The sequence below is a fragment of the Myotis lucifugus genome, unplaced genomic scaffold (genome assembly GCF_000147115.1).
Source record: "Myotis lucifugus unplaced genomic scaffold, Myoluc2.0 scaffold_30, whole genome shotgun sequence".
Lineage (NCBI taxonomy): Eukaryota > Metazoa > Chordata > Mammalia > Chiroptera > Vespertilionidae > Myotis > Myotis lucifugus.
The window spans coordinates 7244295-7271753 of record NW_005871078.1 but is presented as its reverse complement, the minus strand read 5'-3'; the positions used below and the strand labels follow the sequence as shown (position 1 = coordinate 7271753).

General features: G+C 37.6%; 1 protein-coding gene across 1 annotated transcript in view; it reads right to left on the bottom strand.

The window, feature by feature from the left end:
* The window catches only part of IPO8 (importin 8), a 58237-nt gene that overhangs the window by 2279 nt on the left and 28499 nt on the right, over positions 1-27459 (bottom strand). The window contains 12 exon segments of the mRNA XM_023752312.1: positions 771-887; positions 2644-2847; positions 4971-5176; positions 7377-7597; positions 11735-11830; positions 14724-14821; positions 15910-16035; positions 17776-17842; positions 21838-21908; positions 21911-21962; positions 24697-24857; positions 26058-26223. Of these exon segments, the coding sequence (XP_023608080.1) occupies positions 771-887; positions 2644-2847; positions 4971-5176; positions 7377-7597; positions 11735-11830; positions 14724-14821; positions 15910-16035; positions 17776-17842; positions 21838-21908; positions 21911-21962; positions 24697-24857; positions 26058-26223 (1585 nt within the window).

Sequence of the window (27459 nt, the reverse complement as noted above, 5' to 3'; positions counted from 1 at the left end):
GTCAATGAAGAAAACCTGGGTTCCTGCCCGGCCAGTGTGGCTCAGTGGTTGAGTTTCAACTCATGAACCAGGAGGTCTCTAATTTGATTCCCGGTCAGGGCACATGCCCAGATTGCTGGCTCAATCCCCAGTTGGGGGCGTGCAGGAGGCAGCTGATCGATGGATGTTTCTATCTCTCTATCCCTCTCCCTTCCTCTCACTAAAAATCAGTAAAAACATATTTAAAAATAAAAATAAAACCTGGGTTCTAAACTCTAAATGCCTATCCATGATGTTTCCCAGGAAAATATTTTTGTAATTACAAAATCCTTTCCATTGATTTCCTAGGAGTGACCATAATAATGTCTGCATAAAATAATGTCTCCAGCTCAAAAACTGAAAATCAGCAAGAATCACCAACATGTAAAGCCCAACAAATAGAAGTGAATAGTTTCATTTCTAGGAATACAAGCTCCTTGCAAGAACTCATAAAGCACCTCAGGTCATCTGTGCGTAAGATGTTTAGGAGGGTGATCCAGCTGATTCACTCTCCTCAGCAAGACTCATTCCAACACTTATGTCTTACCTTTATTCCAAAACAGGATGAGGATACGAATGACACTACCACTAAAAGACACATATTAATGCACAGTGTTTTATAAAGTTAAGATATCATGAGTTTAACCATACATTCCTTATTATCCTGAAAGGCTGGCCTCTAACAATTTAAAAAGCCAATTGTAGGTGCACTCTGACCCATGCACTCTCATCTGAGAACCACACTGGCCTACCTGCCACCGTCCTCCGGTGCTCTGCCAGGGTGTACACCTCCTGCAGCGTTCTCCTCTGGTCCTCACTGAGCGGGGCCATCAGCAGTTGGTACCAGGCAGCGTCCCGATTCTGCACAGCTGTTGCATTTGGAGGGAAGGTGGTAGGTGTTGGAGGAAAAGATAAGGGAGCCCAGTGACTATTATTTCAGACAATAATGACAGATTAATTATAATGAACTGATCGCAGACAGGGAGAGACAGGAAGTACAGACAAACACAAGGTAATGAAACTTATTCCAACAATGGATTATTTCTGAGGATCCATTCAGTAGCCAACTATGTGGGGCTTTCAAACAACATTGAAAATCTCTGCTTTACCTAGTTCTCTGCTTCCTTCACCATCTCCTCTTCCTCCTAGGGTTTTACCAATTATGAATGCTCCCTAAAATCCAGATCTTGGGAAACACCTGTACCCTTTTGTTACCATTTTCCTCCAGAATTCTCAAGCCACCTGCAGCTTCAGCATCAAGCCTATACCAAGAACTCAAATTTGTACCTTGCCTTGGATAACTTGCCTCAAATTCAGCACAACTGAAAACAAATTTAACATTTTACCTCCCAACCCCTCTTCACCTCCCTATTTCCATCATAATTCCATGATTCTCCTAGTCAACCACTGTAAATCCCCATCTTTAACCATGTCCTCTCCACACCCAGTCCGCTGCTGCTTTCTTAGTCTTTCACCTATATGCTTCTTTCTGTCACATACTGATCCAAAGATGACTGCCTATCACTTGAGGGGCATTTTAAAATACATATCCCAAGATCCCACCCAAGACCTAAAAGCTTCTGCTCATCATGATGCACACCCGTGTGTGGAAGCGACTCCCTCAGAGCATCCCCTCCCTATTCCCATCTCCACACTTATGCCCTTATTTTCCCTGTGCTTCACTGTACTCTCTACCTCTAGTTTCTGCTAAATTTCAGCAAAACAAAGAGGTGGTTTTATTTTCATTAATAGTATTTGTAGCAACACTAAATAATGCCAATATATTATGTACTAGCATTACCTTGTTGGTAATAATATTTTATACATAAGGGTGCCCACTTTAATACTGCTTTATAATAGCAAAAACACTGGAAATATTCATATGTTCATCAATGGAAATAAATTATGATACAATCATAGAAATAATATCTAGATATATAAAAGCCTAAGCGACTGGCCGACCGTTCAACTGGCCAACCGGTAGCTATAATGCACACTGACTGCCAGGGGGCAGATGCTCAACGCAGGAGCTGCTGAGCTGCGGTGACTTGGCAGCTGCGGTTCTCAGGTGACGCACCCGGAACCAGAGAGGAGGGAGCCTGATTCCAGGGATCGTCACCTGAGAACCACCCTCTTGCAATCTGGGACCCCTTGGGGGATGTCAGAGAGCCAGTTTCAGCCCCATCCCCACAGGCCAGGCCGAGGGACCCCACTGGTGCACGAATCCGTGTACCAGGCCTCTAGTATAACTATAAAACAAAAAGATCTGTATTAATAAAATTTTTTCATTATGATTTTATAATTTTCTAAACATTTTCATTGGTTTATTATTTACATTGTATAAATTTCCCATTTACATATCCCATTTTTATATTGGGTTATTGGTCTCATTCATTTGTAGAAGGTTTCTGTTAACTGTGGATCTTAAGTGTAATATATGTATATGCTAAATATCTTCTCCCAGTCTTTTATAAGTCCTTAACTGTATTAACTAGTATAGTGTCCCTTGCTGTACAAAATTGATAAATTGCTTATATAGTAAAAAAAAAAAACAACTTCTAACAAAGGGGAATGAAGGAAGAATTTAGAAAAAAATATCTGAAGATTTAGGGAATAAAGACATACCCAGCAGAGCTTGGGTAAAAAATTGATATTCATCCACACTATTGTCAAGGTCAAGTGGAGTGCTGAATCCCTCAAGAGCAGTTTCCTCTAAGACCTCTTCATCCCAGTCGTCATCATCTTCCTCCTCTTCTTCACCTCGCCCATTCTTAGACTGCATGGCTTGTGCAGTTATATTCGCTTCCTCTTCATCACTTGAAATCTCCTCTGTGAATCCATTCATTATTGAGAAGGAATCAAAACATATAAGAACAAAATATAAAATTCCATAGAATAAAATAAATGAGAAAATCACATTCTGGAAATGGAAAAACTACCACATAATTTTATATAAAATTATAAAAATAAATCTTATCTTTACTGTAGCTTGCTAAACTGAAAATGACTTTGTCCTCCTCACTGAAAACAATTTAAACTATGCCTAAATGTGTAGTCCAGCTGAACATTACTAGCGTTTGGTTATGGCCGCCTCATGTTCATTAATATAAAATACTACTTAACTACAGATACACAAATTAACTTTTTTTGTCAAAAAAAGATATAAAATGAATGTGCAGTCAGTACATGTGTTTTATTTTTTTAAATCTGAAACTTTAACTTTTATTATGTCGCCAATGGCAACGCTGCTGATGGTCCCTGAACACAACAGAGTAACACCTGTATCGTTAAGAATTCACACTGCTAGTGATTCTACAGATATGTGTAATTACCTGACTAAGTATATAATGTGTTTTAAATAACAATGAGCTCCCACTGAGAATCTCAACAATTAACTAAGTTGATTATGAAATGCTCAGAAATGTTTGAGTGAAGAGGCCATTTCTGCTAATAGCAACAGAATAATATAGAAATGTAAAGGAAAAATAAAATAGGTAGTTAGCTACATGTGGGTTGAAAAGTTAGAAAATGAATTGTTTATCACCATAGACTCTATTTCTGTTTTCAGTGCTGATCTGTTCCAATCAGTTAGACCAGTATTGTAAATAAGCAATAGACAGTAAATGCCAGGATTAAACTAAGGTAGTTTTAGAAATAAGGCAAGAAACCACAATTTTGACCCCATGTATAGATATGGCAAAAGTGTAATAACAAAGACAGCAAGAAATACTTTTGCTAGTTAATCATTCTATACTTTAGTAAGAAATTCAACAAGAATGTCTGGAACAATGCAGAAAAATTTCCCTCAAGTCATCAATTATAAGCCGATAAAAAGTGGGCACTACAAGAAATCAGAAAGAAAGCATCATAACATAGTAAAAAAAATTATATAATAGTTGGCATATACTAGTACTTAGCAAAAAAAAAAAAACTTCTAGCAAAGGAACATTGCTGCAAAAGACCTATATAAAATTCCATAGAATTTAGCATCAAAAGTAAAATTGTATATTTTCCATAAAATTTTTTGTTTTTAACCAAAAGAGGAAAAACTCCATTTGGAGTTGGATAATATTACTTCCTGAGCCCTTGCAAGAAGTCTTGCAAAAACATTAACTAAAATAAAGACCTAATATTCCTTTTCTATTTGTTGTTGTTAATCCTCACCAGAGGGTATCTTTTCCATTAATTTTTAGAGAGAGTGGAAGAGAGAGACAGGGAGAGAGAGAAAGAGAAACATCATACATCAATTGGTTGCCTCCCATACACACTCTGACCAGGGCCAGGAATTGAACCTAAAACCTAAGTATGTGCCCTTAACTGGGAATCAAACCCAAAACCCTTCCATTCGAGGGCCAGTGCTCTAACCATTGAACACACCAAACAGGGCAAGATCTAATTTTCTTGACTTAACAATCTTATTCTGACTCAAGTAAATCACCTTCATTTATGCACTTTATTCTAAATATATAATATGTAAATCACAAATATCTCCCAATTATAATTTTTGATGATGAGTTACCTAAGAGTCATTTTTCAAAAACCAGGCACTCAGCACGAATCTGCTGTACTGACACTTCTAAGTCTAATGGTTCATTTAACTTATAACTGTTGCCTTCACTGAGACTGTTGGGATAAATAAATAAATAAATAAATAAATACTGGGTTGTTAAGTTATTGTCAAGATCATTTAAGCATGTTATAAATGTATTTCCCAGGGTGTAAGGTGTAACAACATTCACAAGGCTCAATAATAAATCATGTGTCAAAAGTGAACAAATATAAATTTATATCACATGATATAATTAAGTCAACCAAACCCAAACTATCTATTAAATGTGCAATAGGCCAAAGAATATAAATCTGTTTAATAACTTAAATAGACTAAGATTCAAAGAAAATGCATGCTCAAATAAAATTCAATTCTAGCATTCACTGCAATTAGAAGACTTTACCATTTTCTTCCATATCAGTTTTCTTTGCTTTTAAGCGATCTCCTTGGTTTCCCAGTTGTCTGGTAGCACAGACCTGCTTCAGGCCAAGGAAAAGGAAGAGGACTGAGGGCACAATCTGTGCCACCACAGCATCTACTGCAGGAGGTCGATTCTGCAATTCCAAGAGGATACTCAGTCCTATTATACACATCTTCCGGTCATGATGCCTACAAATTATGGAGGATAAATAAATGTGCATGTGAGGAATGAGGACAAATTCTGAAGAAATTAAAAAAGGTCTACTCTAAGGTGCATTCCCTGAAATTATATAGAGATATCCCCCATTTTATACTCTATGAAATCCTATGTAAGTGAAGTTTTGTAAACCAATTATCATCGAAGATCTATGGGAGCCTGCAATTAGTGTAGTGAATCTTACTGTACTATCAATGTATGATTATTATAAATGCTATATCAGAGCCTTGGTATAACAAGTTTCATTAAAGCAGGAATACCTATATTTGACAGCATAAAATTCCTATCCTATGAGAAAAAGGGAAGAGTTCCTTAGACTTCGTCTTTATTATCTTGGTCTACCAGGTTTTTTGGCAGATACACTCTTACAACCCTAGGCACCAAAATTTATTTCAAAAACTCAGTATCTAATACTCTGAACTTAACATCTGTAAGTAAATCTATTAAATGTCTTCTGCTATAACAGAAGACAAGGAAAATTTAATTACGAAGGAAAGAAATTTGACCAATATACATTACATACATTTTTCTACTAAATGTTTCTTCTAAGTTGTTTGAAACTAAAAAATATTAAGAATAAAAAAGACTACTATATGGCATAACACTTAAAACTCTGGCATGAACAAAAATTCATTTGCAGTTATTCAGTTTGTTTAAAATGAGAGTAATATACAACAAACCCAATGATGAATATATTTCAAGCTTCTGTTATTCTTCATTATTTGCATTGCTTGATTCATTCAAGTTACTACTGCCAAAGTAGTATGCTCTAACAGGAGCACACTTGCCCTGAGGGCTTTCTCATCCAGGTAGCCCTAACTAGTAGTGCATACCAGGTGTCAAAGGGATCGCAGCAGGAAAGATGATTATCAAGTGGGGCTCTAAAGAACATAAGGAAGCCCAATCCAAGCATGCCCAGCCCATGCAATAGCTGAGACAGCCTTTCTATCTTTAGAAAACTGCTTATAGATGCTAATAAAGAGACAAGAGTACCAACTACATATTGTGAATGACCAAATCCCTATGCTCTAAATCTTTGTCAGAGACGACTTGAAGCACAATTTCTTTTCTTTTCTTTTTTTAATATTTTTTTTATTGATTTCAGAGAGGAAGGGAGAGAGCGAGAGAAACATCAATGATGAGAGAGAATCATTGATCAGCTGCCTCCTGCACATCCCCTACTGGGGATCTAGCCCACAACCCAGGCATGTGCCCTTGACTGGAATCGAACCCGGGACTATTCAGTCCACAGGCCAACACTCTATCCACTGAGCCAAACCAGTGAAGGCAACACAATTTCTTTTTAAAGTATGTTCGTCCCTTATAGGCTTTAATAAGAAATCGAAAGCAGGGCCAAATTCCAGTTTCCTACAAAAATGAATAACTTGAATAAACACAGCAGTTTATAAAGATGTTCTACCTTCGTAATTTGGGCCTCCTTTATTTCCCCACCACTTCGCAGTCTCCCAACTATTTCTCCTGCTGGAAGTCTTTGCTCACGAGCACATTTTTCCAAATGATATCTTACAAAGCTTAAAAAGAACATTCGTTATTTCTAATGCTTTAAACAAATTAGCTCCAATTCTAGCATAACACAGTCACTACTATGTGTTGGGTCACTGGAGGTGGGCATATAACTACTTTGGAATCTGACTTTTCCTATGTCAGAAAACTAGGCGAGCGCTCCACGTAAGTACAGACTCTCCTACCAGGGCGGCTCCTGGCCCACAACTAACAACCCTGACCTCACCTTGGAGAACAGGCTCCCTGGAGATCTGCAAGGTGTTCAATATCCCAGGACACTGCATTACATCTTTACCAGACTGGTAACTTCCTTAAAACTTGACTCCATTTATAATGTTTTTACCCACAAACACTTAATAGTCATGGAATCAGGATGAACACTTAATTTTTGTTACATGGAGATATAACAATACCCACGAGTCAAAAACAAGTAGGGAAGGGCTATACCTAATTTTCAAAGCCAGCAATCTTTCCACTAGATTATACTGCTGAAACACATTCCTAACTCTCTAAAAATTAAATATGTCAACAACACACTAAAAATTCTTAAGATATAAAAGTTATCTTTCTATATCATATTATGTGTACATTTTAAAAATTCAACTTTCCAAAAACAGAAATGCAGTATAAAATTAAGAAAACACTTACCCAAGAAAACAGTCTGTATCATTCATCCACTGATTTATAAACTGTACAGTTATAGGTCCAGGGTTGTGAGGCAACTGAATTCTCTCTAGGGTATGTAGCAGCAAATCGGGGTTGTAGTACAAGGCAGCAATCGCAACCTGAAGACACATAGTCCGGAGCTCGCTGGTTTTGACCCCTCGGGTTAATCTCTCCAAAACAAGCTGAACAAAGAGGGGAATGCACTAGAGGAAAAACACAAAAAGAGAATCAACATACACAGAGAAACCAAGTAACTTTTATAGAAAGCTGAATATTGTTAAAAAAAAAGTATAATCAATAAATAAGATACCCTTAATGGCAATAAAACCTTTGCTTATTTAAATCATTTTGAGAGATATTAAATTTATATTCTCAAAAAAAAAAAAAGAGTGATGAAAGGGCCAAAGAGAGATCCCAGAGCAGTGTCAGAAGTCTCCTTCCCTTTTCAGGGCAGAGTCCAGTTAGCTGGAGACTGTCCTACAGAGTCCACACCCACGTCGTGGCAGCAATCCAAATAATGGACTCAGCCTCCCATGTTTAAGGTAAAATGACTATGGTAATAAACCAAATTGGGGAGAGAAGTGCATAGGGCTGAGAATAAGCATTATGTGATTAGAATTTCTCTTGAGAAAGAAAATTCTTATTCGTATAAGTAAAAGAAAAAGACTAAAGAAAAACAGGATGGACTTGGTACAATAAAGCAAAATCATCTGACCCCACCTCAAAAATGCATATTGATTAACTAATTTTATTAGAAATATTTGCCAATCGTTATTTTCAATAACAATGGATGGACTGAAATCATTTGTGTAATATAAAATTCTGAGGTTTTAAAATAAGCTCATTTTAAAAGCAAATTTTAAAAAATCAGTTTCGGAGGAGGATGGGTGAACAGGCAGAACAGAGGAATTTTAGGGCAGTGAAACTACTGTATATGCTACTATAAAGGTGGATATACTATGTCATTATAAATTTGTCCAAACTCTAGAATGTACATCAAGAGTGAACCCTCAAAGACCTTGTATGCGTATATGCATAACCCATGGACACAGACAATAGGGTGCTAAAGGCCTGGGGTGGAGGGGCAGGGGGGTGGGGTAGGGCTGGAGAGGGTCAATGGGGAAAAAAAAATTGAAATACATACTGGTAAGTTGCTGAACAAAGGAGTTCCCTCTCTTGCTCTCTTGCCTTTTGCTCTCTATTGCTGCTCAGGCCTGACTCCTGGCTTTCCGACTCTCATGCTCTGCACTCGCCCACATGGCCCACAGCCATGTGGACCCCACACACAATGGACTGATGGACTCAAACTAGCCTGATGTTACGCTGCACCCAGCACCACCATGGAGCAGAAACTCTGGACACTGGCTTTGCTTTTAGTTCTGCTGAATCCCCAGCTGCATCTTTTCCAGGACTGGCTAAGGGAAATGGGACTTTGCAACCCGAGAGATGTAATTTCCACACAAATAAAGCTTTCTACCACATCTCATCCTCCTGTGGGGGCCTCCGGAAATGCTTACTCCAGCAGCGCCCAAAGAATCCCACTTCCACTAGCAACAGAGAAAGGCAATCCACGCAATTCTCTGATAACAATACCACTTCTCATCTACTAGAATGACTATAACAAAGAAAACAAAGCAAATGTTCATGAGGATGTGGAAAAATTGGAACCCTCATTCATTGCTGATAGGAATGGGAAATGGTACAGCTACTTTGGAAAACAGTTTGGCAGTTCCTAAAATAGTTAGACATAGAATTACCAATAGAATTACCATTCCTAAATATATACCAAGAGAAATAAAAATGTGTCTGCACAAATATTCTATATAATAAAAGCCTAGTATGCTAAGTGTCCGGTCGTCTGGTTGTCCGTTCAACCAAAAGCATAATATGCTAATGATATGCTAAGGCCACTCAACTGCTCGCTATGATGTGCACTGACCACCAGGGGGCAGACAGTCGACCGGTCAACCAGTCGCTATGACATGCACTGACCACCAGGGGGGCAGACACTCCAACTGGTAGGTTACTTGTGCTGGAGTCCCGCCGATCAGGACTGAGTGAGATGGGCCAGGCATGCCCTGGAGCCCTCCCACAGTCCCTCCCAAGCTGGCCAACATCCCGCGTCCCTCTCCAGCCCCAATCGTGCACCAGTGGGGTCCCTCAGCCTGTCCTTTGCCCTCTTGCAATCCGGGACCCCTTGGGGATGTCACAGAGCCGGTTTCAGCCCAACAGCGGAACAACCGGTCACTATGACGCGCACTGGCCACCAGGGAGTAGACATTCAACGCAGGAACTGCCCCCTGGTGGTCAGTGCACTCCCACTGGGGTGGGGGGGGGGGTGCCATTCAGCCAGAAGCCAGGCTCACGGCTGACGAGCACAGCGGTGGTGGTGGGAGCCTCTCCCGCCTTTGTGGCAGTTGGATATCCCCCAAGGGTTCCCAGGCTGTGAGAGAGCACAGGCCAGGCTAAGGGACTCCCCCCCTCAGTGCATGAATTTCATGCACCGGGTCTCTAGTTTGCATATAAATGTTCATAACATTATTCATGATAGTCAAAAAATGGAAATAATCCAAATACCCATCAAGTGATGAAGGACTAAACTGTGATATATCCATATAATGGAGTACTAGGCAATAAAAAGAAATGAATACTGATACATGTTATCTCAAGGATGGGCCTTTAAAACACCATGCTAAGCCCTAGCCCAACCATGTCAAACTCAAAGGCTAACACGGGCCAAATAAACAAGGTTTATGTTTATGTGGGCCACAAAAAAAAAAGCTTCAATTTTCATAGAAATGTAGGTTTATTTCGATAGAGACATGCTAAATACAAAGGGCTGAAATAAATGAGTAATCATTAACATAAAATAACTGAACATTTTAATGAAAATTAGTATTTTTTCTTGAACATTAACTTACCAGACACTGAATAACTGCACAAATTAATAAGCGTAACACAAATAAACCTATTTTTCTTGTTCTCCGAAAGCAAAATATTTCCTGTTGTGCACACCAAACAAGTCAGTACACGACTAATGAGGTGGCAATTGGCTGCTAAAATATTTGCTGCTAGTATTACTGGAGAGAAATGGTATGCCTGCGTGTAAGGTGCGTAGGGAAATAAATGCAACACGATTATAGTAATCAGTCATTAGTGAACATTGTAGTTCGTTATTAATAATTATGTATAATAGGATATTGTAAAAATTAAGTTACAAAATTTTTATTAAAACATCCCTTACATACCGTTATATTGGCAAGGCTGCAAAAATATTCACTGTGGGCCACGAGTTTGACATGCTTGCCCTAGCGGTAGCCGGTTTGGCTCAGTGGATAGAGCATCGGCCTGCAGACTGAAGCGTCCGGGGTTCAATTACAGTCAAAGGCACATGCCCAGGTTGCAGGCTCGATACCCAGTGGGGGGTATGCAGGAGGCAGCCAATCAATGATTCTCTCTCATCATTGATGTTTCTATCTCTCTCTCCCTCTCCCTTCTTCTCTGAAATATATATATATAAAGCCAACGCTTTAAAAAAAATATGCTAAGAGAGAGAAGTTATTCACAAAGGATCACATGCGATTTCATTTATGTGAAAGGTCTAGAATAGGCAAATCTATACACATTCAATAGATAAATTGTATGGTGAATTTTATCTCAATAAAGGTGTTATAAAAAGTTACAGGCCTGAAAGAAGAGATGACTCCATAGTTTTACTTAAACACTTAAACAGTTTTTTCTCAGTCATTGATTATCACACCACAATAGCAATCAAAAATTAATCTTGTTCAAAATTTATAATACTTTTTAAAATCAGTAAACAAAAACTTTTTTTTTTTATATATTTTATTGATTTTTTACAGAGAGGAAGGGAGAGAGATAGAGAGTTAGAAACATCGATCAGCTGCCTCCTGCACATCTCCCACTGGGGATGTGCCCGCAACCAAGGTACATGCCCTTGACCGGAATCGAACCTGGGACTTTCAGTCCGCAGGCCAACGCTCTATCCACTGAGCCAAACCGGTTTCAGCAAAACTTTTCTTTTTTACATAGTATATTCATTTCTGTTTTAAAAAAATAATGTGAATACTACAATAACAAACACAAAGGAAAGTTTCAAATCTCTGGGAATCCAATTGTGTAACATTTACACATTTATCTCCTTTATGATTTGCTTGATAGCCCCTTAAATTATTACATATTTTTCTGTGTATCTCCTTCTAAGCAAAATACAAGATAATTTCCAAAATTTTTTAATTTTCATCATAATGTAAACAAAAGTCAATCGGAAATGTAAATTTTAAATGTAAACATAAAGAGGCTTTCCATACATATATTACCTGATCAATTCCCCTTCCTTTGCACTGAAGAATGATGACTTCAAGCAGTTTGGCTGCATGACATTCTGCATCTTCTCCTGCATCTCCATATAGTACCTGCCGCAATTACAATTAGCTCAGCTTCATCAAGTCCACATGAAGCAAACAGCCCATAAAAATTCAGCCATTAAACTCATAGCTTTGCTTGCTTTTAAGTTTACCTTGTCAACCCAAAAAGGAAAGGTTAAAGTCCATCCACCTTCTTTACCTACCCTAATTCCACATAAGGAGTAAAAATTCACTTACTTAATTTTGGATTAATAAAGTGGGATGTATGAGTTAATTGTCTAGATAAATGAAGCTTCTCTTTAAAGCACTAAAACAATAAAATAATTTTTAAAAAAAATACCTTCCTTTTAAACAATAAAACAAACCCTGAATTTTTCCAGTCTTTTTTAATTCTTTCCATATGCACCCATTTTTTCATAATCATCATCATAATTCAATATTGTAGACTTTTAAAGGTTTCCTGAAGAGAATTTGTAGAGGCATGCTTACATTAAAAATTAAGAAAGATGGAAAAATTAATGAGTTCAAACACGACTTAAAAAGAAACTTAACCCAAAGAATAAAGTTGACACAGAAATTAAATATATAGACAAAAAGAGATAACAGAAACAAAAACAGATTCATTGAAAAAAGACTTAGACAACTTTTATTTTTAAAAATTATTTTTAAAAAGCAAAGAAAACCAAATAATAAAATATTAGGAATGAAAGATATAAATACAAATAAAGGAGAGATTAAAAATAAGAGAATAGTATGGGCAATGCTCTTTATTTCTTTTATATTTGAAAATTTAGATGAACTGGATAATTTCCTAGACAAATACAATTTAAGAAAACTGAATTAAAAAGAAATTCCAGGTAAAGATAACAGATTCAGTACTTCCATTTAATTTTATTCCTTTCCAAAAGGCCATTAAAATGATAATAAAGAAATTTTAGAGGCATACAATTCACAAAGATGGAGAAAAAGAAGAAAGACAGCTATAAAATGTTGGAAGCTAGAAAAGAGATGAAACAGTAAGTTGAATAGTAAGCAGGTAACTGCCAAAGCCAAGAATCAACTCTATTTACATAAATCTAAAATTCTACCTCTAGGGCAGCGGTTCTCAACCTGTGGGTCGCGACCCCTTTGGTGGTCGAACGACCCTTTCACAGGGGTCGCCTAAGACCATCCTGCATATCAGATATTTACATTATGATTCATAACAGTAGCAACATTACAGTTATGAAGTAGCAACGAAAATAATTTTATGGTTGGGTCACAACATGAGGAACTGTATTTAAAGGGCCAGAAGGTTGAGAACCACTGCTCTAGGGCCATATGTTTAAAATCTAGATTCTAAATGTGAATGGGCTCTGGAATCAGAAGACCTAGGTTTAAATTCCAGCTCTGCCACTTAGTAACTGTGTTTTGGAAAAAGCTACTTAACTTCTCTCTGTCTTACTGTAAAAGGAGGATGATAATATATATACCTCATGGGGCTGTATGCTACAGAAAGAAAAAAAAAAATCACTCCTTTTTCCCAAAATTGCATTTACTTGGTTTTTTTGTTGATTGGTTTTGTTTTCCTGCTTCCACTCCCTCAAAAGGAGAAAAAACAAAATATATTTCAGTGACTTAAAAATTAAATTAAGTTCAGCTCTGGAACCAGACTTTCTGTGAACAAATCTGGCTCCAACACACTGTGACTTAGGACAGTTGACTAAACTTCAGGCACAGTGCAAGAAATTGTGGTTCGGTCTCCTCTTTGACAAAAAAGTGATACCTTCCTCATAATGTTGTAAAGATTAAATAAATTTATAATTATAAAGTGCTTAGGAAATCCTGGTATACAGTAAGAGTTCAATAAGTATTATTATTAAAACCAAGAATATGAAACATTTTCACTACTTGGCAAGTATACTAGTAAGTACATCATTGTGAATATCACTTTTATTCTATCTGCTATATTACTAATGGAACATGTAGGACTGTTATGTTTTCTACTTGTTGCTTTCTCTTCCTCTTCTTCTCACTAGCATCTGTTTCTATAACTTAAGAAAAATTGAAGAATGCCAAGTGATTATGATTAACAAGCTGGGCTATTAGACTAAAGGCATCTTTAAAAATCATGATTCTATTCCTGCAGTTTATATGCGATGAAACTTAGTGACTTCCCCATATCTTCCAGGCTCTTTTTAACTGAATGAGACCTAAATCAGATACTGATTATTGGTTCAGCACTCTTAGCAGTTCCTGAAACACATCCTGTCCAGTGAGGAAAATAGGTTGTACAGAGTATTTTACTCCCAACTCCAAAGCCTAACTTTTAGGTCTGGCTATTTGAGCTTTATAAACTCTGCCAACTATATGCAATACAATTTTATATTTATGTATATACATATATTCTACTATGGAAGGGAAACATTATTTAGCCATTAAGGCTTCCCAGATATAACTAATAGAAGGCCAAATCTAACCTGTGACAAAAATAACACAGTAGACATTTGTTAGTGCACAAATCTAACAGGTACTATTATGTTGTTTATAAATTATCCTGGACTGATCTAAATGATGTTGTTTTTCCAACAATTTCAATCTTTTGTCTTAACGTCCTACATCTAGTGACTTCCAATATATACATTCAATTAAAAGAAAAATCAATGAGAACAAACTGTGTGGTTATTTTCTTAGCACGTTTCTTTAATCAAGTAGCAAGTTTGCAATTTTGAAAGAAAAAAAATCAAAACACAAAGAAAATCATTTACCTCTGAACATTATAAAGTACACAGGTAGAAAAGAGGCAAACATTCTTCAGTACAACACACAATATGAAATTTTCAAATTACAATTCCAATCTCATTTAAAAAAAACAAAATGACAAATATATGATGATGAAGGCAATACAGAAGAACAAAATGTATAAGAAACAAATTGAAAGAGTCAACACTACACCACTTACCTTTCTACACATGGTGAAAAGTATTTCTAAATGCTTTGGATTTGACAGTAAAGTATTTGTATCTATTGTCACATAATTATGCAGGAGTGGCATCATGTCTGGAAAAAAATTCAAAATCCCAGTTAGACTTGACTAATAGAAGAAGAAATTATTCCCCCTGAAACCACATTTCTGTTGCACACACACGTTACTATCCTCCCTTGCTACTACAAAATGCTAGAAACAAAAGTGATAAATCTACCCTATTTATAGATAAGGAAAATGTGGATCAGAAAGACTAAATTGCTCATCATTTGATGTAGTGATTGTTCTAAATATTATTCTTCTCCACAGTACTCACCACCATCTGACATACTACATACTTTCTTCCTTCTCTGTGCATTACCATGCCTTCCCTTCTCCCCATACTAGAATGAAGACATCAAAAAAGCAAGGGTGGCCCTGACTGGTTTGGCTCAGTGGCTAGAGTGTCGGCCTGCGGACTGAAGGTTCGATTCCGGTCAAGGGCATGTAACTTGGTTGCGGGCACATCCCCAGTTGGGGGTGTGCAGGAGGCGGCTGATCGATGTTTCTCTCCCATCGATGTTTCTAACTCTCTATCTCTCTCCCTTCCTCTCTGTAAAAAATCAATAAGATATATTTAAAAAAAATAAGCAAGGGTGCCCTGGTCAGTGTGGCTGAGTTTGTTGGATGTCCTCCCATGCACTGAAAGGTTGCTGGTGCGATTCCCGGTCCGGCACATGCCCAGGTTGCAGGCTCAATCTCCAGTACAGGGCGTGCAGGAGGCAGCCAATCCATGTTTCCCTCTCACATCGATGTTTCTCTCTCTCCCTCTCTCAAATATTTTTTTTTTAAAGCAAGGGCTATTTTGTTCACTGCTGTATTGCTGAACTTAGAACAGTGCTTGGAGTATAGTCAGTATTCAGAAAATATTAATAGAATTAATGTACGGAAAATATTCTCTGATCGCAAACTAATTTAAGATACATAGGAAACACAGGCTCCCTCCCATTGCCTATATTCCTGAAGCTGAAAATCACTGCTACAACAGCCCCAACCTTGACAGGGAAATAAGAATAATTATTTTCTGATTGGTACTGAAATCATCTATGTCTTTATTTCAAGTATTAAAGGAAATAATATCTAGATTCAGAAAAGCAAAAATGTTACATGGTCAAAACCATACCTGTAAAATATTCAAAACAATCCTGCTGAAAAACCTCATATAATATAGCTAGAAGCTGCCACATTTGAGGGGAAATGCCACGGCAGGTTAAACTATATGCCAGGGAAAGAATTTCTTCATAGAATTCTGGAAAGAAGAAAATATCTTGTTAGAATGTATAGTTTCACAGCTTTTATTACAGTATATTATTATAATTATTCTATTTTATTGTTGTTGTTAATCTCTTGCTGTGCCTAATTTATAAACTAAACTTTATCATAGGTGTGCATTATAGAAAAAAACAGTTATATATAGGGTTTGGTATTATCCACAGTTTCAGGTATATATGAGGGTCTTAGAATGTATCCCCCGTGGAAGGGGGGGTCTATAGTAATATCCTGACTCACCTTATCTTTATACAAATTAATACTTTGCTAAAATTGACCTTGGGGGCAATAAGATGTTAAATTAGACTCTACTCATGTCATATAAATCATTGTGTTCATTAGTGTAACACTTTAAGAATTCCTTTTGTTTTATAATAGCCAGGGCTTGAAAATTAGTCACCTAATTTCCTGCAATTACTAGTGACTACTCTTTTCTGGCTACTAGATTGTTACCTGTTTTGCATTTGCTCTAGTAAGAAAGTAAAGAAAGGCACTTGTATCCAGAGATCCTATTAGCAAAAAGCATCTCTAATTACTATTTCACCTGCATGAGAATCACTTGGAATAATCAGTAAAAATGCAGATTCCTGGGCTCTGCCTCAAACTAAGCATCAGAACCTCTGGGATACAGTCCAGCAATCTTCACGTTAACTAGCTCCTTAGCGGTTCTTACGCACACCAAAGTTTAACAACTACTGTTCTAGCCTAGCCAGTTTGGCTCCTGGGATACAGCATAGGCCTGTGGACTGAAGGGTTCCATTCCGGTCAACAACATGTACTCGGTTGCAGGCTCCCAGCTCTGGTCATGGGCATACAGGAGGCAACCAATCAATGTGTCTCTCTCACACTGGTGTTTCTGTCTCTTCCTCTCCTTCCCACTTTCTCTAAAAACAATCAATGGAAAAAAATATCCTCAGGTGAGGATTAAAAAAGAAAAAGAAAAAAGAACTACTGCTTTACAGCAATGACTTCAAAAATAAGGAGGATATACCCTAGGCAGTGTGCAAGATAATCCACTAGATGGAAGAATGTATTAGAACACTTTTAATCTTATCCTTTCGCATTTCTATTTTTATGTATGTAAATATATTCATATATATTAGAAGTGCATGCTCAATTCTCACTAATTTTTACTAAGTAATAAAAAGTTTGGGGACAACTGCTCTTAAGCAGTAACATGCTTTTCTTGTATCTTTCTATCTGTATATTGTACAGATTGCACTTCCCTGATGCCCAAATGCCTCGGAGGCTAGCATCTTCAAATTGCTTGGATACCATGGAAAAGTAGCCTCCTCTACAAATTCCCTTTGGTTTATAATAGCCAGCATTAGTTACTGATTCTAATCAGAAGCACCATAATAGAGAGCAGAACAATTAATTCACACTTCTGATAAGGTATTCGACCATCACTTCACATTTTTTAATCCCAGACTAAAGTAACCTCACCTCATCCCAGTTCTTGATTTCTAGAAATGTAAAACTTAAAATTCTCTGTGCTTTAAAAATTTTAAGACCAAAACTTCTTAACTGGATGCATTAAAGTTTCTCCCTAAATGAAAATACGGATATTAGAAAGTATATTCAAAAACTGAAGAGAATGCTATCTTTTCTCTCTCAAAATTGTCCATCTTCTTGAATCTAAAGGACTAACAATGCACTGAAAGTTCATCAAATATTTTTTAATTTTCAATTTACATTCTTACTCAACCCTCAAACTTACCAATTATATGTTTCTGTAAAACAAGATCAATGATCCGTAGACAGATGTTCTCTAACTGCTGAGTAACCTAAAGACAAGTTTAAACAGTTTAAAATTCATTTTAACCCTTAAGTTCATCTACAAATTTAATATTATCCCAATAAAAATAACAAGACTTTTTTTGAGAGAAATTGAGAAGTTAATGCTAAACTTTGTGTGAAAAATTAAACACGCAAGAATACCAGAAAATTCTGAAAAGTAAACCAATAATAGAAATGAGAATTACATCTATAATAAAATTATGAATTAAATAAGTTTCTTACCTCATATTTTATACCAAAATAAAGACCTAACAGATCAGATTTCAATGTTAATACAGTGGGGTCTTGACTTACGAGTTTAATTCGTTCCGAGACCGAGCTGGTTAAGGAGCTCGTTAACTCAAATTACCCTATCAACTCAATGCAAAAAATTGGCCAAGAGACAGCTGGTATCTCAAAAAACTCATTAGTCGGGACACTCGTAAGTCAAGGCCCCACTGTACTTCAGACATGAAAAATACTGGAAGATATCAAAAGAATTGTGTGTAATCCTAAAGAAGGAACATGACTCAAAGCCCAGAAATGAGAAATAAATATATTGAGTCATTTGGTATCAAAAATTAAAAATATCTGCATAGAGCAAGCGGAAGTCAAAGATAAATGAAAAATTGAAGGAAATATTTTCAAAGATAACACAAAGATAAAATTCCCCTCACATGAAATCATAGTAACAAAAAGAAAGGCAAAGATTACAACAAAAGAATATAAATGGACCTGACCTTATAAAAAATTTATTCTAATACATAATAAGAGTAAAAATTCTAAGCACAGGATTAACACTTTTCACCTATCAGACTGGCAATGATCAAAAAGTAGGGACTTTACATTGATTTAGGGAGCGTGAAGGACACCTTAGCAATATCCTTGAAACTACCCATACATGTATTTTTGATCCAGAAATTTGAATTAAAGAAACTTTCTCTCTGAATATATTATTACATGTACAAAATGACATGTAAAAAGTCTTTCATTGCAGCAACATTTGTGATTAGTAACAACCAAATGTCCACTTAACAAGAGATAGTTAAATTATATCCATTAACAAGGACCAGCTAAGTAAATTAGGTATATCATACAAAGAGATATCATGCAACTATTAAAAATATAATTTTATTGACTAATATGGAAGACTCACCAAGAAATATTAAGTAAAAAGTGGCAGATGAAAATGTATGCTATCATTTTCATTAAAGAAAAATACACATACTCACTTTCTGCCTGGATATAGTAGAGAAAAATCTCTGGAAAGATACAAAAAACCTGGTAAAGGAGCCACCTCCTTGAGAGGAGGATGAGATGTCTGGGGAGATGAGATCTCATCCTCCTTTTCACACCTTTTGAATTTTCAACATATGTTTATACTAAATATTTTTTAAATAAGAAAAAATTTAAATCCATTATGGGTTCTATTTTTCATCTAAGTACCCTATTTCAACTTTCAAAATTATTCTTTAATATTCAACTTAAACTACAGTCTTGAAATTCAAATGATCCAAATTTTTCCATTTAAGCATTTTCTATATATTTAGAACCACTAAGAAAAACTGCACATGCTTAAGATGTTTTAGACTTTCACTTGTGCTCTTCACACAGGAAGTATTTGTACATATATTCATTCACATGTGATTTCCCCTTTCAAAAATAATGTTTTCAAAAATGTTTTAACAAGCTAAAATTTAGTCATAGGACAGGCAGTCAGGAAACAAGATTCTGGTTCTTGTTTTGCCCCTAATTATCTATGACAGCGATTTTCAACCAGTGTGCGTGCCACAAGAGGCAAACTGGTGTGCCTCAAGAATTTCTGAAACATGCAATACCTGCCCTGGCTGGTGTGGCTCAGTTGGTTGGGCATCATCCTGTACACCAAAAGGTGGCAGGTTTGATTCCCGGACAGGGCACATACCCAGGTTGCAATCGATTGATGTTTCACTCTCACATTGATGTTTCTCTCTCTCTCCCTCTCCCTTCCTCTCTCTCTAAAAAAATCAGTAAAAGCATATCCTCGGGTGAGGATTAAAAAGAAGCAGAACTTAAAAAAACACACGCCCCAGCCTTCAGAATTGTGAGAAATAAATGTTTGCTGTTTAAGCCACACACACACACACACACACACACACACACCACGCAATACCTGACTATGTAGTCAGGGGCAGTGACCTCTTCTCCCTTAGACTGTCAAATTTAAAACTGACAACAGCCAACACAACAATAGATGCCCCATGTGAATAAATCAAAATTACATATATTTTTTGTCAGATAGGCAAAAAGTGTATATTTTTGGTATGCCACAGAATTTTAGTTATTATTTTATGTGTGCCATGAGTTAAAAAACATTGAAAATCGCTGATCTAAAACCTAGGTAAGCCATTTAGCTGAAGGTGCTAAGTTTTTTCATCTGTAAGTAAGGAAGATGGATATGATTAGTGCTCTTCAGTTTTACCCCTGGCTTGCCTCCCTTGATAATCTCATAGTAACTTCTCATGCTCCTTTAACTTTATTTGAAATTCAAAATAAATGTAATATCAAGAGTAAAAAAATTAAAACAAAAATAGAAAATGCTATTTTGTTTTCAAAATAATCCTTCTGCTCATTCTACCACTGCCTGTCCTCCACACACATACTTGGGAAAACTGGATGAGGCGATTTCTCAGGTCTCTTCAAATTTAAAATACAAGTTCTACATATAAGGTGAAAGAATTATCCTCAAGTATACTTGCTGTGATTTAATTTGGAACACCTCACTTTTTCCAAGAGTCCCATATAGTTTCAAAAGGATACAAAACTAAAATAATGAATATGGAAATTAAAATTTACATTGAGCCTTTTAGGTGAAAGAAGGCCAGCCCAGGAAAAGAAGATCGAACCATTTTTAAGAATCTGGTAATCGTGTATTGGTATGTGGTAAACACAAGATAAATCAATAGCCACAGGGTTTCACAATGCTACTTAAAGAACTGGCACCTGCTTTCCCAAATCCTCACTGTATAAAACAAGAGTTGCCATCATTGCTAAATAAGTCAACTTGAGCTCACAGAAAAACACGATCTAATTTGAATTAAGGAAAGGTTATATAACACTTGGGGAGGAGAGCAGCGGGCTTTAGGTGGAGATACACTGATATATCATCAGGATGATTTGACTGCAAACCCAAAACCTGGTGACCATGAACAAGTCTCTTGTTTTCCACTTCTGCAAAATGGCACTACCATTACGTGCTCCATCCAACTCATAGTGACGTGGCTACCATTATATCAGCAAATGCAGGAGTAGGGCACCTTTTTACTGCCAAGGGCCATTGGATATTTATAACATCATTTGCAGGCCATACAAAATGATCAACCTAAAATTTAGCCTGCTACATTTGGTCAAACATTTAATTAACTCACCCCTAATGCCTTGGCAGGGCCAGAACAAATGACTTCAGGGGCCTTATACGGCCCCTGGGCCGGACATTCCCCACCCCTGACCTAATGGATGTGAAAGCACTTGATGACTGTCTGCACAATTCTTATCCCAATATTATTCTGGAATTCAGTTCAGGGAAAATGATGTTTTAAACTCTTCTTCCCTTCCATCCTCATAATATTTGTTACTCAGAATTTTGTTCCATTACTTAATAGTTGCCACCCTGACTGATGGCTATCACTCTCCACTGAGAAGACTACACTATGGATTCAGAAGGCAGAGCTCATGTCTTATACAATTTAGTATTCCCTAAAAACCTAGTCTGGCAGATGTCATGTGCTGAACTTAGTTCATTCAGTTCAGAAAAAAGGGATATAGTATACACTTTATAACCACAGGTAGTATTTCCCATCAATTATTTTAATATGTGTCTTTAAAATTCGAGGATAATTTATAAAATCTAGCAACATAACTAAATAGCAATTTAAAAGTCACAACTTTAAAATTGTGCCCACTGATCATATAAATTTCAGTTAAAGTTACTATAATGACAAAATAAAATACAAAGAAATCCCACCTCTTTATGATCTTCAACAACTGTCAAGATAGTATCAATGGTATGTAAAATTCCCATAGCCATTACTGTTTGTCTTCAACTTCTTCATATTCATCACTTTGAAGAACTTTACCAAATATCTCTGCCTATGAAAATAAACATATTCAACAATTAGTAGTTATACCCACCCCTCTATTATGTTAGCAAAAGAGCAGCATCACACATATAAATGTCAGCAACATTATGTATTTTGTTGTTATGTTTTAAATATAGCCATTTTTCCCTTATCTGGCCACTAGAGTGAAATATATACTTTAGCTATTACAATCAGATAGCTAATACTTAACTCTGGTTGTCATTAAACAAATAAATCCAAAATCTGGGAAAATTGAAATCTAATAATACTCAAATGAAAAATTCGATAGAAGGTTTAGAAGACAAGGTCAAGGAATCATCTAGAAAATGAAACGAAAAGAACAGATATGGAGAGAGAGGTAAGGAAATCAGAAACTCAGTCTTGGCCCAATACTCTACATCAGAACTATAGAACAGAAAAAAGAGCAGAGAAAAATTCATCAAAGAAGTAACACAAGAATTGCCTAAAACTGAAGAAAATGAGTTTCAAGATTCAAAATCCAGAAAGTGAAAATTTAGAAGGCTCACATTAAGGCAAAATCACTATGAAATCTCAGAATATTATAGATAAAATACATTAATCTTAAATGTTATTAGATTTAAATCTAATTAACTATAGAAATTAACTGTCAATAGTCCCTTGGCCCCACTCTCACTATAGCCATTGCTGCAGCAACCACTTCCACAAGGGCTTCCACCAGGTTTGCTCAGGCACAACCTGACATGGTCTTGCCTCAGGCTTGAGCCCTTGCTTCCTGCCCCAGAGCTTCTCTGATCCATGTGCAAACCTAAGTGCAGGGAAATTAAATACCTCTAGGGGGCCACATTTGACCAAAGGAGCCAGCAGCTGAAGTATACAGGGTTCTCTCCCCTGACTGAGTTCTGAGCCACATCCATAGTCTCAATAGCATAACCTGGTATTGGCTTCTCCTCCTTTGCAGTTCATGTCCTTTCCCCACTCCCATTCCCCAGAATTACTTTCTAAATCAACTACCTAGGCTCATAGCTAGTGGAAGAGTTAGATCATACATTAAAAAACACACACAATACCACGTCAGTAGTTATGGGTGCTCTAAGGGAAAGTCAAAGGTAGGTAATGGGTTGTGATGAGGAGCTATTTTGCTCACAGTGGTCAGGAAAGTCTTGGAGGTGGAAGCATCTGAGCAGAATGAGGGGAGGGAGCCAGCCAAATTGATATCTAGAGGGAGTGGCATGTGAAAAGGCCAGGAGGTTGCAAAGAGCGTGGTGACCTCTGAGAATAGCAAGGAAGCCAGAGGGGCTAGAGACTGATGTGTGAGGGAGAAGAGAGATGTGGGCAGCAAGATGGCAAGGCCAGACAACCTGGGGCTTTGTAGGCAGTAGTGTTGGGACACTCTTGGGGCTTAAACTGATGGCTCTGCTAGGGCCTCGGCCTATCCCTGGGGCCTGGAAATTTGGGGTATATTGGGCTTCACATACAGAAAATAGAAAATGAATACCAGAGCGCTCACATGGAAATTGGATCTAGATCTCTGTGTAAAACTGGGACCTAAAAAGGCAGTACACCAAATAAAAGATGGACTAGAAAATAACTTCACCCCACAGGGACAAGTAGGACATGAGCAGTGTGTGCACAACTTTGTCACAATTTCAAAGGAAACTGCTTGCTTCCCAACTCCTCTTTTTCCACTCCCTGTGGGCTTGAATTCAAGTGTGTTGCTGGTAACTTAGCTTAGGATTGTCCTGCAGTGGTCGGCAAACTCATTAGTCAACAGAGCCAAATGTCAACAGTACAACGATTGAAATTTCTTTTGAGAGCCAAATTTTTTAAACTTAAACTATATAGGTAGGTACATTGTTATTAACTTAATTAGGATACTCCTAAGGCTTAGGAAGAGCCACACTCAAGGGGCCAAAGAGCCGCATGTGGCTCGCGAGCCACAGTTTGCTGACCACGGTCCTAGGGAATGGTGGGAAGAAACTGGGTGCTTGGGGAACCTTGTCTTCCTGCCTGCTTCCTCCAGACTGTTATTAATATAAGAGAGGAATAAACTATCTTGTTTGAACTATAGGAAAAAAAGAGCCCAGCTGGCATGGCTCAGTGGTTGAGTGTCAACCTATGAACCAGGAGGTCACGGTTCAATTCCCGGTCAAGGCACATGCTGGCTCCATCCTCAGTGTGGGGCATGCGGGAGGCAGCCAATCTATGATTCTCTCTCATCATTGATGTTTCTCTCTCTCCCTCTCCCTTCCTCTCTGAAATATATATATATATATATATAAATTAACTGTCAAAATTAGAAGAGCAAACATTTTTACATTAACACTAGAGGCCCAGTGCACGAAATTTGTACACTCTGGGGGGTCCCTCAGCCCGGCCTGCGCCCTCTCACAGTCCAGGAGCCCTCGGGGAATGTCCGATAAGCCGGCAGTTGGACATCCTTAGCACTGCCACAAAGGCGGGAGAGGCTCCTGCCACCGCCTCTGCACTCACCAGCCGTGAGGCCAGCTTCTGGCTAAGCAGCACTCCTCCTGTGGGAGCACACTGACCACCAGGGGGCAGCTCCTGCGTTGAGTGTCTGCCCCCTGGTGGTCTGAGTGCATCATAGCAACCAGTCGTTTTGCCATTCGGTCGATTTGCATATTAGCCTTTTATTACAGGCTAGATAGGATTACAATTACATATAAAACCAAACTCCAAATTTTGGAGTTTAATTTATTTAAATTAGTCAAGGCTTTTATACCAAACAGCCCTCCCAGTCTTACCAAGTGTTGGGTCATATCGACAGCGATGGAGGCTATTTCTTGACTGTATTCACATATCATCTTCTGGATAACATTCGTCACATCGTCATTTTCTGTCTCTCTAACAATGTGCAACAGCTCCTGCATAATAGGCCTCACATGTGGCTTCATATACTCCTTAGCTAATCCAATAAAATAAACACAATCACTAAAAAATTAGCCATTCACAAGTGATAAAAGGAATCAACTTGCTCACAAAGGTAAGTGACACAGAGTAATAGGTACTAAATAGATACTTGCTCTGTGGTAAGTTGCAAAGCTATACCAAAATAATCTTCATCACTATATATCAATATTCCCCTAAGTAATACAGAGAGAATCAGTCCTGCACAGGAGAGAACTGTCCTGACCAAAATGCCAACAGCCCCCATGTCTTATACAACATGGATATGATACCAGGATACAAGTATAAAAAATAATGTACATAAAACTATGCCCACTGCTGATGGTGCCCATCACCTGCCCACCCCATCTCTTTTCACCCTCCTCCCCTCATATTCTTATGCAATATTCAGACCTTCATTAAAACATTGTTGACTAGAGGTAAACTAGGTGCATGTTTACTTTCAAAGGTTTATTTGAACTTTGGACAGAATATTCTTCTAAACAAACAAATGAGATATCTGGGTTATCACTCACTAGAAATATTACTTGCTACTTTCAGAAGTAGCAGAACCACAGAATCCTAGAGTTGAAAGGATCTTGAAGCTATCTACTCCAACCCCCTGAATTTAAATGTATTAGATATCCAAGTCATGACAAATCATGTGCCTTGCCCAGCTTTATATGCAAACTAGAGGCCCGGTGCACAAAATTCATGCATGGGTAGGGTCCCTAGGCCTGGCCAGCGATCAGGGCCGATTGGGGCCTTCAAGCTGCTGGCCGGGGCCTTCCTTCATTCCGTGCCGCCCCCTGGTGGTTAGCGCATGTCATAGCGAGCGATCAAACTCCTGGTCTCCCAGTAGAACTCTTGAGGGGACAATTTGCATATTAGGCTTATATATATATAGACTGGTAGCACAATCAAAATTAGACACCAGTTCTCTTAATTCCCAGTCCACCTAATACCCAACAATTATCAACTTGTTCCCTAATCTAAAAGTTTTCTGGAAACCATAGTCAAAAGGAACTCCCAAAAAAGGTCAAAAGTAAACTTCTATAAAACTGTGAGGGGCAAAAGTTCAGAAATCTAAACCCTAAACCTTAAGACTTAAAGAATTATTCTTAGTAGGAAAGAAAATGAATAAGACTATTTGAGAAGGCCACGTCCAAAAATAAACAAACAAACAAACAAATATTCTAAAAGGTGTTTTTGGCTTTACCTTGTGTCTGGTTAGAAATTAATGACTGAAGAGCAAGGGCAGCTTCAACTTTGACGGGCATCTCCTTATCTTCAATCAAGCTCTTCTTTGCTAGTTCAAGTGCATTTCTTAGATTGAGCTCATTATGAAACTTCAAAGAACTAAATGCATGAAGTACCCAACACGACTATGTTACAAGGAGAAAGTAAATAGGAAACTATTAGGATTACAGCATTCTATAATAATGTCATGCATAACTTCTTACTAATTAAAATGTCATTAATTCTACCACGTACTATTTGTTTTTTAAAGGGTAGCATATAAGCCTTAGTTGCTAATTTCTGGATTTCTCTGTTGTTTTATGTTTTTAAAAAAAGGCAGTTTGATTACTTCTAAATTACCTATATGCAATAGCATTTTTCACAGGAAAAAGAAAACAGAGCCAAATTTAAGTGCCTCTGGGGAAAAAATGTCCACCCTTTTTCAAACATAAATCCGAGCCCCTATGCTTGAATTGCCTTCAAGTGTGTGAACCATGTACTGAATAAATTCAGAGAACTTGCCCTGAAAAAAAAAGTCCTGTTTATGCTTTTAATAAATATTATGATTCATAACTAATTTATTATTTACATGTAAAAGCTACTACAAACCAATGTTTGACATTTATTTGCTGGCCTTTACAGCAAACAAATGAAACATTATTTTCCCTTACACTACAGCAAACTCCCTTTTTTTCACTCACATAGGTACAAAGAATTTAAACCCTTGTGTAGATTACCAAATTTTAAACTCTGACACAAATCATATTACTTTCTTAAATTCTCTACGTGCATAAAACACAATCAACAGTTGAATTACTAAAGATTTTTATCAAGAGAATTACAATTTATACATCCTCTCAAAGATAGAAGCCTACCTGTAAAAATATTTGTGTGGCCTCAACATCTCTAATCTACATTTGCCCAAATATTTCTCAAATGATGATTATCTTCTGTTTATAAAATGCTTTGAAATGCATAAGGTATTATTAATATATTAGAGGCCCGGTGCAGAAAAATTTGTGCACTCGGGGGGTGGGGGGGGGGGGTCCCTCAGCCCAGCCTGTGCCCTCTTGCAGTCTGGGACCCCTCAGGGGATGTCCACCTGCTGGCTTAGGCCTGCTCCCTGGGGTATCGGGCCCAAACTGGCAGTCAGACATTCCTCCTGGCAGCCTGGCAGCCCTCGGGGGATGTCCACTTACCAGCAAGGAGCAGACCTAAGCTGCAGTCGGACATCCTTAGTGCTGCTGAGGAGGCGGGAGAGACTCCCGCCACCACCGCTGTGCTGGCAGCCATCAGCCTGGCTTGTGGCTGAGCAGAGCTCCCCCTGTGGGAGCGCACTGACCACCAGGGACAGCTCCTGCATTGAGCATCTGCCCCCTGGT